The 14,226-nt window shown below is 48.0% G+C and overlaps 1 protein-coding gene across 1 annotated transcript; it reads right to left on the bottom strand.

The window, feature by feature from the left end:
• Window positions 1-10,357: 10,357 nt before the first annotated feature.
• On the bottom strand, window positions 10,358-12,143 carry LOC102575153 (GTP-binding protein Rhes-like). The gene has a single exon (XM_059732170.1). It carries the CDS (start codon window positions 11,694-11,696, stop codon window positions 11,070-11,072), a length of 627 nt encoding a protein of 208 aa, XP_059588153.1. The 5' UTR covers window positions 11,697-12,143; the 3' UTR covers window positions 10,358-11,069.
• Window positions 12,144-14,226: the final 2,083 nt, after the last annotated feature.

The raw sequence follows: 14,226 nt of genomic DNA, 5'->3' as shown, positions 1-14,226 counted from the left end.
GGGACTGAGGGACCCGCTGGAGGCCAGACAAAGCCCCTCCACAGTAAGGGTAGGGGGGAGACTAACTCCCCCCTCAGCCCCCTTTGCCTCAGGGTCCATGGTGCTCGGTGCTGCAGCAGGAGGGGGGAGCAACCGGCAGACCTGGCTCAGGTCCCTGCCAGTGGGACAGGGAGGGGAGAATTAAATCCCTCTCTGGCCAGTTCAGCCCAGACCGACCACACTAACCTGCAAAGGTTGAATCAATTCAGGCTCCGGCTTCTTGAATGTCTGTCCCTAGCCAATGAGACTTGTTTTTCAGAGCTGTTCATGTGAGCAAATCTCAAGTACATTGGATATTCATGAAAGCATACATGAAATGTTCTCATGCACATTCAAGTTAAATTTGTTGTGCGTTTAAATACATTTTAACAAAAATCTGTTCTGTTTGCTTAGCCATAGGAAATGCAAGGAATTTTTCACTTTCTTTATGATGAAATCCATAAATCCTCTTAATTAACATTATTGAAGTTATTAAATATATTACCCTTTTTTTTGTCATTTGAGGCGGGCTGAGAGAAACACTTTTGCAAAATGTCCGCACTTGTAGTTTACAACTTCTACCGCTAGATGGTGTAAAGAAATTGCTTTACCCACTTAAAATACATGACAGCTGAAAACAAGAGATTTAGGAGGCACGAGGCATTCTCTACCAGGGGAGTGCGGGTTAGCTGGTTGAACAAGATGACTTTAAGTCAGGACTTCTGGATTCTGTTCTTCTCTTTGTTGCTGACTGATCATTAGGGCTAGGGACAGACATTACATACGAACTGGTATAAGTGACTGGAAACCAGTTCAAATCTGTAACACAACAGAAGTTCAGTGCACATAAACCACTTTTGAAATGCCCCAAACCAGTTTAAGATAAACCTGGATGGATGTAGTATCAGACTTAATTGATTTAGGTTAAATCAGTTTATTGAAATTCTGTCCCAGTTCCCCTCCAGATTTAAGTGAACTCATAGTCCCCCAGCATCCCAGGATGCTTTGCATCTTCCTCGGAACCTCCCCTCCCCCCTCACAGGTTGAGTGGGCTAGCCTGGGCCTAAGCTGTCTGCTCCAATCAAACAGGGAGGTGTGGTCTAGCACCCTCTGGCCTCTGGCCGGGGCCGCTGTAGGCATGTGGCTGCATTTTGGAATCAAAAGTGAATGTCTGTTCACTTGCCTGTATCAGTTCAATCTACACAACTTAGACTAACCTGCAAAGATTGAGTCAATTCAGCCTCAGGCTTTTTGTCTGTCTGTACTTAGCCCAGGTGCTCTTGAGCTAGTTTTTCATCTCTGCTTCAATTTCTTGTTTGAATGCCTGCTAGCATTAAAGCTGTAGTCAGACCTAATAATATTGGTGAGTCACTTTGAAACCATTCTAATATGCGGGTGTGCGTAATTACTAATCTTAATCACAGTCAAACATGGAACTCGAATGTCCTTCCCAAAAGCTTATATGAAATAAGGCATAAAATACAATAAAAAGCTCCTCATTTACCAAAACTGTTTCAAGCTGAATAGCTCTTAATGAGACTTGACTGTAAGTGTTGAAAGGCAGATATTAGGTTTTGAATACAAACTCTTTGAATGAGGTCTCTCTAGTATTCTGTAATAGTTGAAGCTTACGGCAAAAGATGTGCAATGATTATTAAGAGAGAATGGTATTGTGCAGAAATGCATGTAACGTATGTTAATGATAGAGTAGTGTTACATTCAAGGAATATTTTTCAAAGAATATTTAGGTTGCAAATTCAAGGCATCTGAAGTTGGGAAGTGGCAGATTTAAGGATGCCTGTACAGCCTCCTTTTGATCCTGTTCTGCATTGGCAGGAAGAGAGTCTTCAGTTCCATAATCACTTCAGATATTTCCCCCCCTTGGGCTACTTCCTTTTTCAATGCCGAGGATTGGGCAGGTATTTAATGGCCATGTCTATATGATATGCTTTACTGTGCAGTAGACTAATTTACTGCACAGTAAGTGCCTGCACATGTAGATGGTGATGCTTTGCTACACAGTAGATTACTGCGCAGTAAATTTACTACCTGCATTTGCAAATGCAGGTAGTAAATTTACTGTGCATCAAAGCCAAATAGCACTAACTGCATATATAGATGTGCCCAATATGTCTTTTCACCATCATTTAATCTGTGGCCCTCATGTCACATTTGCTATGCTTAATGCAAACCCTGCATCAGATGTAGAATTGTTTTGATCCTTGTGAGCTTTCTGTTGCACTCATCACTCTCCTCTGAGTGCTTCATAGATATAAATGAACTGTACTTCTAAAAATCCTTGTGAAAGGAGGTCATATCAATCTCATTTTATAGAGGGGAACTTGAGCCACAAGGCAGAAATGATCAAAGTGCCCTCTCCTACAGGATGTTTGATTTTGAGGCCTTTTGGATTTACTCTTTCCAGAATACTTCATATTTAGGGTTTTTTTTCCCATTGTTTAGGTTCCAATGTGCTAAAGCTGCAGTGCTTATGTAAAAGCCCCTAAAGACTAATGGCGCTAATTATATCGCCTGCTTGTAATTGCAGGTCTAGCATATTTTTTTGTTGTTGCTGTAGAAAAATTGTGCTCTCTTGTTTCAGCCTCCCTGGTTTAAGTGTTAGTGCCACATCTTTAGATCAATCAGAAGCTGAACAAACTGCAACAGCCAGCCCTAATTAGCCACATAACTGTCTCTCATCTGATGCCTCTCCCCTCGGGCCACTACTTCTATCGCTGGCGTGTGGAGTTCTTTCAGGATGTGTCTTGATTCTATATGATTATTTGTATACACAAATTAACTAGGAACGTCTCGCTGTGGTTTGATCTGATGTGCTACATGATGTGGAACAAAATAGGATGAGGCACAGAGAAGTCTTTGTAGGTGATATGAGATTATGCTGAGAGCCAGTGTTTGGTTTCAGAGCCTTTGATGCCCCAAGCCAGTCTAGAGTATAAAAGGCAGAAGACTGCAGGCTCAGGGAAGATTTTAGCAAGGGAGAGGGCTACAATACAAAGTTTAAGATTTTCTTCCTTTCCTGAGGAGAAATGTCCTTAGCAGTATGGTCTTTGCTTTTGCTCATCAATAGAATTACTATGGTGTAGATTTTTGCAAGCTGGTAGTGATTTACAGCCCCTGCCCCAAAGATTTTACAGTTTAAAAATAGGTAAGGCAAAAAGGTGGGGATGGGGAAGAAGTGCAGGGAAATACAGTACCTTACCCAGCAGGTTGGTCACACAGCAGGTTGGTGGAAGATAGGAGCTAAGCCTCGAATCTTACTTCAGCATCCTCTTTGCTGGGCTATTGCCTCCTTAAAAGGCAAGGGGATGGGTAGGATCCTGGCTTGCATCCCTGAACCTTACCTACACATGGATATAAGGCTACACATGGATATAAGGAAACCCACTCCATAACATAAACGGCAGCTTTCGCATCAAGCAGATAAAAGCCAAATAATTCCTTTTGTGTGCAAACGCAATTGGAGAGCAAGCCATTTTAAAGCTGAGTTACAAGGGGTAGTATTACAGTGACATCCTGAACATGCCACTTTGATCAGCAATGGAGATACCCAAGCCTTGGTTTCCTCTGTGCTCTTCGCAACATTGCAGCAGCTATGATGTAACCTAAATGCAAAGCAGAGGCCTCTTCAACACATGAAACCTGATTTCCCCCCGCAAAAAAAAAAGCGTTATGGTCTCTGAAGGGTTACAGTTCTGGTCTCTGCATCTTTGAAATGTAAGGAGTCTTTGATGAGTAGGCTCAGGTCTGCTGCAAGCAGGTTTCACTGTGAGATGCCCATGGTCATTTTGGGAGATGTCTTCTTCCTTTCTCTTCCTTGGATGTTTCACTTCTCTTCAACGTCTCATGCTCTTCCTGACTTCCAAAGACCAAATATGTGTATGTGGCAAACCTGAGTTGCACTCGCTTCTCTGCTGAGGAGAGTCTGGCAGCTTGGTACTTAACGCGGACAGAACAGAGCCGTACACCCACAGGCACTGAAATTTAGGCCCCGTCCTCTGGAAACCCCTGCGCTGAGAAGCAAGAGATCATAGCATGTGAGCAGATTGCTCCCACTTATATTCGTTTGCTCCCAGAGAGAGGATGAAGGGATAGAGACCATCGTGTTCACGTGGTTTGTGGCACTTCACGGAAATAAGTGCATGTCTAGAGGCAAGATCTAATAAACCTCATACGTGGCTCAACCGAATGAATGTTTGTTCAGTTGAGCCTGGCTTTCGGATGCTGCAAACGACTCTGATTGAAGAACTCGTCCATCCACCTCCCGAAGATTTCCTTCCTTCCTCCTCCTCCATTTTTGTCCTGTGCTTTAAGTCAGTGAATTGGACAGCAACCTCAGGCGTGGCCAGCAGAGAGAGCTGTTGCCTTGTTTTAGGGTGGCAGTTACATCCTTGTGCCAGGGGACAAGAGGTGGGGTGTATAATGCAAACAGGTTTCAGAGCCTGAATATCAAAGGTTACGGTTTCTGTTTGCTTCTTTTACTCTTCTAAAGGCTTGTTTTATGACTCTATTTTTAATGTGGCACAGGATAAAATAGAAAACACAGCCTGTGCAATGATGTGGCTCTGCACTGTACAGGCACACTTCAGATCGTGATTGGCGGATAGTCAGCGTGGTAACCAGTGTGGATGCAGGTGTTATTCTGAGCAGGTTTTTTTACCCCAGCAATGAAGGCAAGGAGGAATCGGGAGCCTTTTGTTTTAGAGTGCATTGACTACTTGTTTGTAACTTCAGTGATTGGCGATCTTGGTAGGCCAGTCCTGCAGGACAGGGGGCTGAACTGAGGGTCATGATTCAGTGTCCACAAATCTGACTTGCTTTGGGCAGTGATCTGCATTTTTTTTAACCTAAGCAGATTTTTAGAAGCAATGGGAGGTGATATTTAGCTTGAAGGAAACACCCCGCTTCACAGAAGCGATGGCTATAGTGCATGTTTGTTCCCTCCCTGCCCGTTCATTTGACAAGCAGTGCAGTTTTGTATGTAGAGCTGTTACTCTCGTTGGCCTGCTGCATTCTGAGAGGGGAGACGTAAAAGCAAGAGTTCTGGTCCGCAATGATGTGCAAACACCTGAGGATCGGCCAGTATGTTAAAGGTTAAATGTTCAGTGACGGCTAATCCAATTTAACTTGTTGAGCAGGCAGAACTGCATTCACTTGGAGCAAGCTGTTGAAATGGAAGTTTTGTCTTCAGTTCATTTATGGGCCAAACTGTGGAGTAGTCTGGTACAAAGCTTGCAAAAAAACTCCTCTGATCTGTAGTTGTTGTACTTAACAGGGGATATTTGCCCAGAGACAAGAACCTTCCTTAATCACCCTTGTGACTCCAAGGCCTTCCCAGCCACTGCCTCAAAACCTGTCATTTGGCAGGGCAGTCGGCAGCACTCCAATACCCTTATCTTGTACTCCTCTGGAAACCTAGTCCTTGGGAAAGCATCCATGAACAACGCTGAACCATGCAGGCCGCTGGGTCTGTGTTGAGAGACAGCGAGTTGTGAGCAGGCGGCTTGTGATATGCACTGTTGGTCCTGGCCTAGATGGTTAATCCTCCTTCTGTTTAGGGAGGCCCTATTGAGAGGCAGCACTGCACCCAAGCAGCCGTACTGCCGGAGACAAGTGAGAGGTTCCAGAAAGCCTTCCAGGACCGATCAAAATTCATGAGTTTGATGTAACATCAGGATGCCTCCATGCAAGGGAATGTTGTATGGCAGTATAAGAAAGAAATATCACCACTGGAGCCGACTGAAAAGCAGTTTTGGTGAAAAACTATGCAGGCTTAATGAGAGACCTTAGCAAAAAGCTCCTGCTTTCTGATGAAATCCTGGCTGAAATGGCAAATGCTTTCGGCTCCTTTACATCCCCATTCTTTACTGTAGGGCAGGGCTCCCAGCGGAGGTAATATCCCATGATGCAACACAGCCAGAGAATGCCATCGAGTTCCACCAAGGATGCTGCATTATGGGAAACCCCGTTAAACTGGAAGGTGCCAACCTGTGGACAAAAATGGGAGCATGTGGTACCTCGGAAGTCTTTCTGAACTAAAACAGTTTGGGGTTGAGCTAGGTCCAAATTTCCACCTGGGGGAGAGGTGAATTGAAACATTTTTTTCCCCCACCAGCTCTACCCACAACATAAAGAAAGGGCACTTGGCTGCGGGCCCTGGCTCTTCCTGTCAGGAGAACTCTGCAGTGCTGTGACGAACGTGGAGGATCGTGCCAGGCACCCTCTCCCTGCCCGCAGCTTTGGGAACAGGGATGGTGAGTGGTGATGAAAGCAAATCCCAGTTCCTGAATTTCCCAGGGCCTGGCCAGCCTCCCCCATCTCCTTTTAGCCATGTGCAGGGCAAAGTCCTTATCTAAAGGCTTCTTAGCCTTCTACCTGGTTCTACTTGGCGCTAGCTCATGGAAGAGGCATTGGTCCTGAGCTCAGTGGTGGATTAAGGTTTACTGGGGCCCTTGGCAAATAGAAAATTGGAGACCTTCCACAAGGTAAGGCCAAGATCCCTTCTGCACCCACCAGGGAGCTGCGGCTGGGCCTGCCCGTCCTCCTTAGCAGGTCTGGGGTGAGCTGGGAGCACGAGCACCATTGGGGTGATGGCGGCCCCAGCCCCAACCGGGCTTGGCCCCTCCACCTAGCAGGTGTCACGCAGCCAGGGCTGCGGTCCCCCAGCACTATGGGACAGGCTGGGGCTGGGGTGGAGGGGCATGGTCTCCATGCCACCCCTGGTTGCCCTCCCAACTCTCTGCCAGCCCCAACATGGCACAGCTGTCCCATCCTGTCCTATCCCAGGAGTGCTGGTGCTAGTGGCCACCCACAGGCGGTGCTAAGCAGGAGTGGGAGCAAAGCTGCCCATGGGGCCTCCTGGCAACAGACAGCCCTGGGAAGCTGCCACCACCTGCACAGAGCCCTGCTCCTGCCCCCTACCCTCTGGCCCTGGCCCAGCTGGATGGGAGGAGGCGTCCGCTGCCTGCCCCAAGTACCCACAGCCAGGATGCGTGCCTGGGCCGTGCTGCCCCTGGTGTCCCAGGGGGCCCCTGATTGGCAGGGGCCCCTGGACCCAACCGTTAATCCTCCTCTGCCTGAGCTCCCTGCAACTGGCTCCCAGGTCCCTAAGGATGGCAGGCGATCTAGTGGGTAGGAGACCAGCCAGATGAATGGTTATATGACTAGCATTTTGGACTGCAGACAAGACTTTTGCGAAGCAGGAGTGACAGTCACAATTTTAAGGACATGTAGGCTCAGACTGACAGGGTCACAATGCCACATCAGAGAGGTGTGTGGCGAGAGGAGATTAGGAGCAGAGTTTTAGCCTGCATGCTGGTGTACATGCCCAGCACAGACTCATGGTCTCAAGGCCCTGTTTGCATGGGGAGGGAAAGCCATGGGTTTCTCTTCCAGCTATGTAAATAGTTGTTCCCATTCAGTCTTTATCTGCTTGAAGAACAAGCCTTCTTGGGCCTGTTCCAAAGCCCAGCAAACTCCTGAGAGCCTTTTCATTATCTGTGCAAACTCTGGATTGGGTCCTCAGAAATTGCCACTGGTAAGAGAGGTCTTGTGGAAGAACTCAATGGAGTGGAGACTGACTCAGAGTCTTTGGCAATTTCCCCCTGCTCTTTCTGTGAGTGGTGGGGGAGCATTCTCCTTTGTGCATGCCTGATCAGGAGGGACCATTACAAGGGATGAGATCTCCAAAACCTTCAAGTCTTTATCTTCTGTGGGAGAGAAAGGATAGCATTTTGTATGAAAGTGTGCATCCTCCAGCTGGCTTTTTCACTACTGTGATCTATGCTCTCTTAAGTAAGAAAAGGGAGCTGACATGTCCCTTCTCAATTGTTCCTCCCTTGTCTGGTTTACAGTTTAGGAGCAAACATGTCACTGCAATTAATGCCTCCTCTTTGCCTGTTTGGTCCTTAAATATGGGTTTTGCTATACAGCCACTCTGCAATCAGGTGCCATCTTTTGTGATCTTGGGGTTGAGGAAGGAGCCTCTGTTTGGCAAAAAAAGAGTCAGCCTGGCCATAGTGGCCAACCGTGGGTTTTATAGTCCTTCTGTTCTAGGTCTTAGTGCTGAAAGGAGAGAGAGAAATCCCACACCCAGCAGGCAGTGCCCCTGGAGATGAGAGCATTTTACTCTGTCTGATTTACAGGACAGCGGTGGGGGGGGTGTTACAATGGTTTCTTCCCCGGCCCCACAATCCACTGTTCAGAAGCTGACTTTTACATTTGCTGGAAAATCCCAAATCTGCTCAGCCCCTGTGACCCATGCCCCTCATCTCTATCTGGAAACCAGTCATTCTCCTTGTCTAGCTTACTAAAAACACCTCTAGAAACTTTAACTGGTTGTTCTCACCTTGGACTATGGGCAAGCAGCTTGGCCATTTTGTTGCTGGCTCTCCTTTATTACTCTTTAGCAGAGGCTGGGGTGGTAGCTCACAAACAGGTGCAACAGCCTTAAAATATAGAAGTGGGCCCATAGAGGAAGCTAGGCTGAAAACCCAGACATCTGGCAGCAGCCATATAGGAAGGAAGGACATTATCAACTACCTGTTGATTAGCTCCAGAGAGCCTGTCCTGTCTCACGGACCGGGGAGCCAGGCAAATGCCTGCAGTCTCTGCCGAGCTCCAGGCACGGAGCAGAAGGGAGAGGCCAGCCCTGCCCGGAGAGTATGCTGGAAGCTGGGGGAGTCTGGTTTAGTTTAAACCAGCAAGGGGCCTGGGACAGACATTGCATAAACTGGTTTGACCCAAATCAGTTAAGTCTGATACTACATTCAACCAGGTTTATCTCAAAACGGTTTCAGCCACTTTTAAACCGGTTTATGTGTGCTGAACATCTGTTCTGTTACAGGTTTAAACCAGTTTCTCATCACTTAAACCAGTTTATGTCTGTCCCTAGCCATAAAGTTTGGGGAGCAGGTGTGGTGGTACAGTGGGCACTGCAGTGAGAGCACTCTCCCTTTGTGCATTCCCTTCCCAGCAGAGCGAGTGGATGTCATCTCTGGCCCCCACCCCCATGACCAGCTGCTTGGAGTTTGTTCCTCCCAGCACAGGTCCTGTTCAGGACGGAGCTTGCTTCAGGCTTGCATTTCTCTTGGACCTGCCCTCAGCAGCTGCTTTACCATGCCAAAGCAACCAACAAACAGAATTCTCCCCCCTTCCCGGGAGATCCAGAGTGACTCTAGCTTGGCAGCAGAGGAGTCTGAAGGGAAATTCCTGCTGGAAAAGCTAGAGCATGTGGACCCTTCTCACTCTCTAAAGGGCCCGTTCCCTTAGCCCTGCGAGGGAGGAGACTACACGGTACAGAGTTCTCTCTCCTTCTGCCTGGTCGGTCGGTGCCCCCACACTTCTTAAATCCTGGACCTGTTGCTTTCACTGACCCAGCCCTGGGTGTGAGCCTCTGCTCTTCCTTTCATACTAGTCTGCAGATTTGTTTTGATCCCAAGACCTTTTAGGTTCGGCTGCACTGTGGGGAGCCCCAGAGAGATGCTATTTGTGCTGGTCTCCCAGTTTGAGTACTGCAGCCTGGGGATGTGTAGGAAGGACCAGTCTGAAAGGACTGATGTTACCCCAGGCTAACTCAGACTCCTGCCTAGAAACCACAGTGATGAGCATGTTGTACCTTGTTGTACCTCATCTGTGGCAGCCCAGCCAGCTTGTGACTCAACATGGTATAAACAGGAGGAGAGTCTTAGCCACAGGGTGGTCAGCTGAAAGGAATATATTTAAGGCCAGATTATCAGCATGCCCATCCACAGATTTGGGGGAGATTTCAGAAGAGACTGAATACTGTGCTCCTCCAAAAAGCAACAGTAAATCTGGCTGCTTATTTTTAGTGCCTATCTAGAAGCTAAACTCATGGAAATCCAGCCCCAATTACAGATGCTGAGTGCATTCAGAAAGCCTGGCACCAAGGTATGTGAGGGAAGGTGAATCAATGCAGTATGCTCTGCTAATCACAGCAAACACGGTCACTCTCCTCTCCTCTCCCACTCCTTTTATTGCTTTCATTTAAATGTGTTTATAGTTTTATTCCAGTAGATCAAATGCCTTTTAATGGCGACTGTTCTCTTTATGCTTTGATATGAAGAGTGCTGTTCTGTTTGTAGCAGCCTACTGCTTGGTAAAACTTTAGTGGCTAAATTACCAGAAAAATCATAAAAGCAAATTTACCAATTGCTGTGAAGGGAGGAGGGAGTCACAAAGCACTAGGAAGCACCAGATAAAGATACAGCAAATGCAGTGATAAGCGGCCCAGCCATAAAATGCTCGCATCTGATATTGCAGTTCTCCAAACATGGAAATAAAACACACGCACACTTTAGCATGACTTTGTGATGTGGCTTTTTATTGGATATGATGGTTAAAAAAAACAGAAGGCGCATCAACTGCCCTACCGGTTACTCTATTCTCCTACCTAGAAGTGCAAAAATCAGAACTACTTTGGACACTGTTGTTTTGTTGTAAACAAAGCTTGCACAAGAGAGCGTGTGTGCAGATGCTTGGGGTTAGGTGAGCACAGGATCCAAACAGAAACCCAGAGGGCTGGAACCAGTGGGAAGCCCTACAGTGCCCAGTGCATGCTTCTACTTTCCAATACATGCTGCAGAAGTTTGTTCCCCCTCCTATCATGCAAGGCATCTCACACTCTTGCCCTGAAAGCTTACAGGCTTCACAAATGCCATGAGCTTTCTCCCAGAGTTTCTAGCTTGCTTTCTCTCAGTGCACACACTGTCCAGGCTAGCTCTGTTCCTGTGTATAGCACCGCGGAAAAAGACTGCAGCATGTCCTGCACGCTTTCTGCCTCTGGAGACTGAAAGCTCCCCTTGGGTCGCCATCCAGACCAGCGTCCTTCTCTAGCCCCTCCCTCATTTTGATCTACAAACTGAACATTTTAGCAGGCTGGGCAGGGATCAGGAGGGGGAAGGGTGTCACTATCACGCATGCAGCCTCATCTCTCCACCCAGCCCACCTGAGTTCCCACACAGTCCTCTTGCTGCCAGTGCTCCCCGGCCTGGCCTGGCCTGGCCCAGCCCAGCTCAGCAGACGGTGCAGCTGTTGGTTTTGTTCATGGGTGGCCTCAGCGAGTTGTCCTGGGGGAAGGTCTCCCTCCGCCTGCGCAGTGCTGGGCTGAGCCGGCTGGGCAGGTTGACTTGCTGCAGGAGCTCCCTGAAGACCTCCACCACATTGTTGTTCTCCTTGGCCGATGCCTCCAGGAAGCGGCTGTTCCAGTCTAGCTCCACCAGAGAAAGGACATCCTCAGCCAGCACCTGCCTCCCCCCACCAAGCTCTGCCTTGTTGCCCACCACCACGATGGGGGGAAACTTGTCTTCCTTCACCTCCAGAATCTCCTCCCGCAGGCTCTTGATGCTCTCGAAAGACTCGGCATTGTCCACCGCATAGACCAGAGCGAAGGCATCACTGTTCTGGATGGAGAGCTTGCGCATGGCTGGGAAGGAGTAGCTCCCACTGGTGTCCAGGATTTCCACCTTGACAGTGGCCCCGCTCACCTCATACTCCCTGCTGTGCATCTCCTCCACGGTCCGTCGGTGCTTGGGCTCGAAGGTATCCATCAGGAACCGGCGGATCAGTGCTGTCTTGCCCACTCCTGCCGCACCCAGGAAGACCAGGCGCACGTGGTTCTTCTCCTTCACTGCCAAGGACATGGCTGCACTCTGGGACTCCGGGGGCTTTGTGGGAGGAAAGCTGCACGGTGCACACCTCCACTGGAGCTGAAGCTGCACTTGCTTCTGGCTTGTTGCTGGGCTCCCTCTTGTGCAGCTCAGTGCCTGGTGCCTCTCCTGCTTTGCACGCAGCTGGCTTTGTACACCCTTCAAAGTGCGTTGCCACTCTTGAGACTCCTGCAAACTTCTCCCAGCTAGATGGCTGCTATCTCCACAGCCCTTCTCACCATTTATTCATACCCTCCTTTTCCATGTGTCACAGGCTTGTCCAATCTCTGCAACCGAGAATGTAATGAGGGAGAGGGGGGAGAGAGGTGCTCTGGGCCAATCCACTGAGGTCTGTCCTTGAAAGCCATCCCCAGCCCTGCCTGGAGAAGCTCAGGAAGTGCAATCACGCTTTGCTCTCTCACTGCTGCTGGTAGCTGTGGGGAGCTGACTGCCTCTCAGCCTCACTGCATGAGCAGTCCTGTCCTTTCAGCCTCCTCGGAGATTAGCTCGCATTTGCTGGCACCAGCGTGCTGAGACTCGCTGAGGGCAGAGTTCTGCGCCGTCGGTGCTCTTCTCTCCTGCTGCGGGGTGCAGAGTCTGTACACACAGACCAGGGGTTGAGTTGAACTGATCTGCAGCATCCCTCTGACTTTGTGCTCTGTAGCTCATGGGCAAATGCTGCATTGCAAGTTTTGGAAAATGATTAAATGTGGGATCTCTCCATTGCAGCCTCCAAATTGCATTATACAAAGAGGGAACAAGTTAGCTGTTGCTGCTAGCCCCCAAAAGCCACCAGGCTCTGAGGCACCCTATGCATGAGTGTGGCTGGAGTCACCACCTAGATCCCTCTGCATCCAGCATGAGTTTGGCCCAGAGCTGGCTTTGAACAGGGATGAGCACTCTTCCATTCTCAATTGGGGTGCATAGGTCTTGCAAAATCCCTGATCCAGCACGCGAATCTTGCCAGATCCACCTACAGTTTTGTATCTCGGTCGCCAAAAATCTAAGATGGTCAGTGATGTGGAGCGGCTGAAGAGTGCCTGAAAAGGCTAGGCTTCCTCAGCTTGGAAGTCTGTCAGATCATGAGGGGTGTGAATAAAATGAATAAGGAAGCTGTTATTCACCAGCTCCCAGAATACAAGACCTAAGAGACCCCTGCTGAAATCAACAGGAGGGGGATCTCAACCAAACAAAGGAAATTCTTTGGAACTCAGCACACAGTTAACTGGTGGAACTCATTGCCACAGGAGGCTGCAGAGGCAGATAGTATAACCCAGGTACTAACCAGTATCCCAGGTTCAAAAAGGGATTTGACAAATATATGGAAGACAGGTTCTGGGAGAGTTATTAAACAGTCAATAAGGGTCCTGTAACATCCCTAAACCAAATGTGCAGCACGGAGAACCAAATCACTTGCACAGGGTGCATTTTGCAGTGCATCAAAAGCTTTACTGCAGAGCGCATGTGGATGCTCATGTGGATTCACCCACTAACAGTACTCGTTTATGTTTTTATGGAACAGGCAGAAATCAAGTGCAGGGTTTCCTGCTGGTCAAAGAATCCTGGGCCCCTGATGCATTTCTGTACATGAATGTGGCAAAAAAAAGAGATTGTCAGGATCTGGCTCAAACCCCAAACCAAACAATTTAAACAAAGTGATGAAGCACACCAGTATCACTGGAAAGCTCAAGGCACTTGGACACTGCATTGTTTCCAACAGGAACAATGCACAGTGTAAGCACCAGGAGCCAACTAATGATGGAAAAAATGAACAGTTCTTAGTGCAGCTACAGATGCAGACCCTGTTGCCAACTGGTGTAAAAGTACTGCAAATGAACATATCTGACACCTGGATCATGCAGAGCCCAGTTAGTTTGCTTGGCTTTTTCTATAGTGGTGATTCCTAACCAGGGTCCATGGCACTCTGGGTTGCCTCGAGATACTTTCAAGGGTACTATGAGGTGCCATGCAGTGTTAGCACTGTTAGGTGTACAAACATGATTCACAAGATAAATCCAGAGATTTCAAATAGCAATTCAGAGTGTTACAAACAGTCTGATCTGTTGTGATTTTTCTGAGTTCTTTGCATCAGAAAAAAATCTATTATTTTTCTGTAATCAAAAAATGAGTAAAAACTAAAAGCTGGCATTTTTTAAGGGGGCCCTTAAATCTAAAAAGGTTGAGAACCACTCCCCTAATTTAGACCCCTGAATTCTTGCACAAATTCTCTGTTTAAAACCTGCTTGAATCCAGACCCTGGTGCATCCTTGGTAAAGGAACCTTGAAAAGACATGGACATATTGCCAGGGCTGCATGCAGAATCCTGCCACGTTTTGTTTGGGGGCTCCGTATTGTTTGGGGGAGTAAGCGAGTCTGATGTGTACTTTTCAGTAGAACTAAAGCATCTGCACTTCTATCCAGTAGATGCTTCTGGCTTAAGGTGAAAACAAGTAACTTCAGTAGGATTTAGGCACTAAATATATGTCTTTGCAATGGTGCTGTTGTCAGTTTGTAATAGTCTGGA

This window comes from Alligator mississippiensis, chromosome 8, assembly GCF_030867095.1.
Source record: "Alligator mississippiensis isolate rAllMis1 chromosome 8, rAllMis1, whole genome shotgun sequence".
In the NCBI taxonomy this organism is placed as follows: Eukaryota; Metazoa; Chordata; order Crocodylia; family Alligatoridae; genus Alligator; species Alligator mississippiensis.
This window is presented reverse-complemented; position numbering and strand designations above follow the sequence as displayed.

Coding starts and splice junctions, on each gene's coding strand:
- LOC102575153 (XM_059732170.1), bottom strand. CDS start 11,696: ATGTCCTTGGCAGTGAAGGAGAAGAACCACGTGCGCCTGGTCTTCCTG.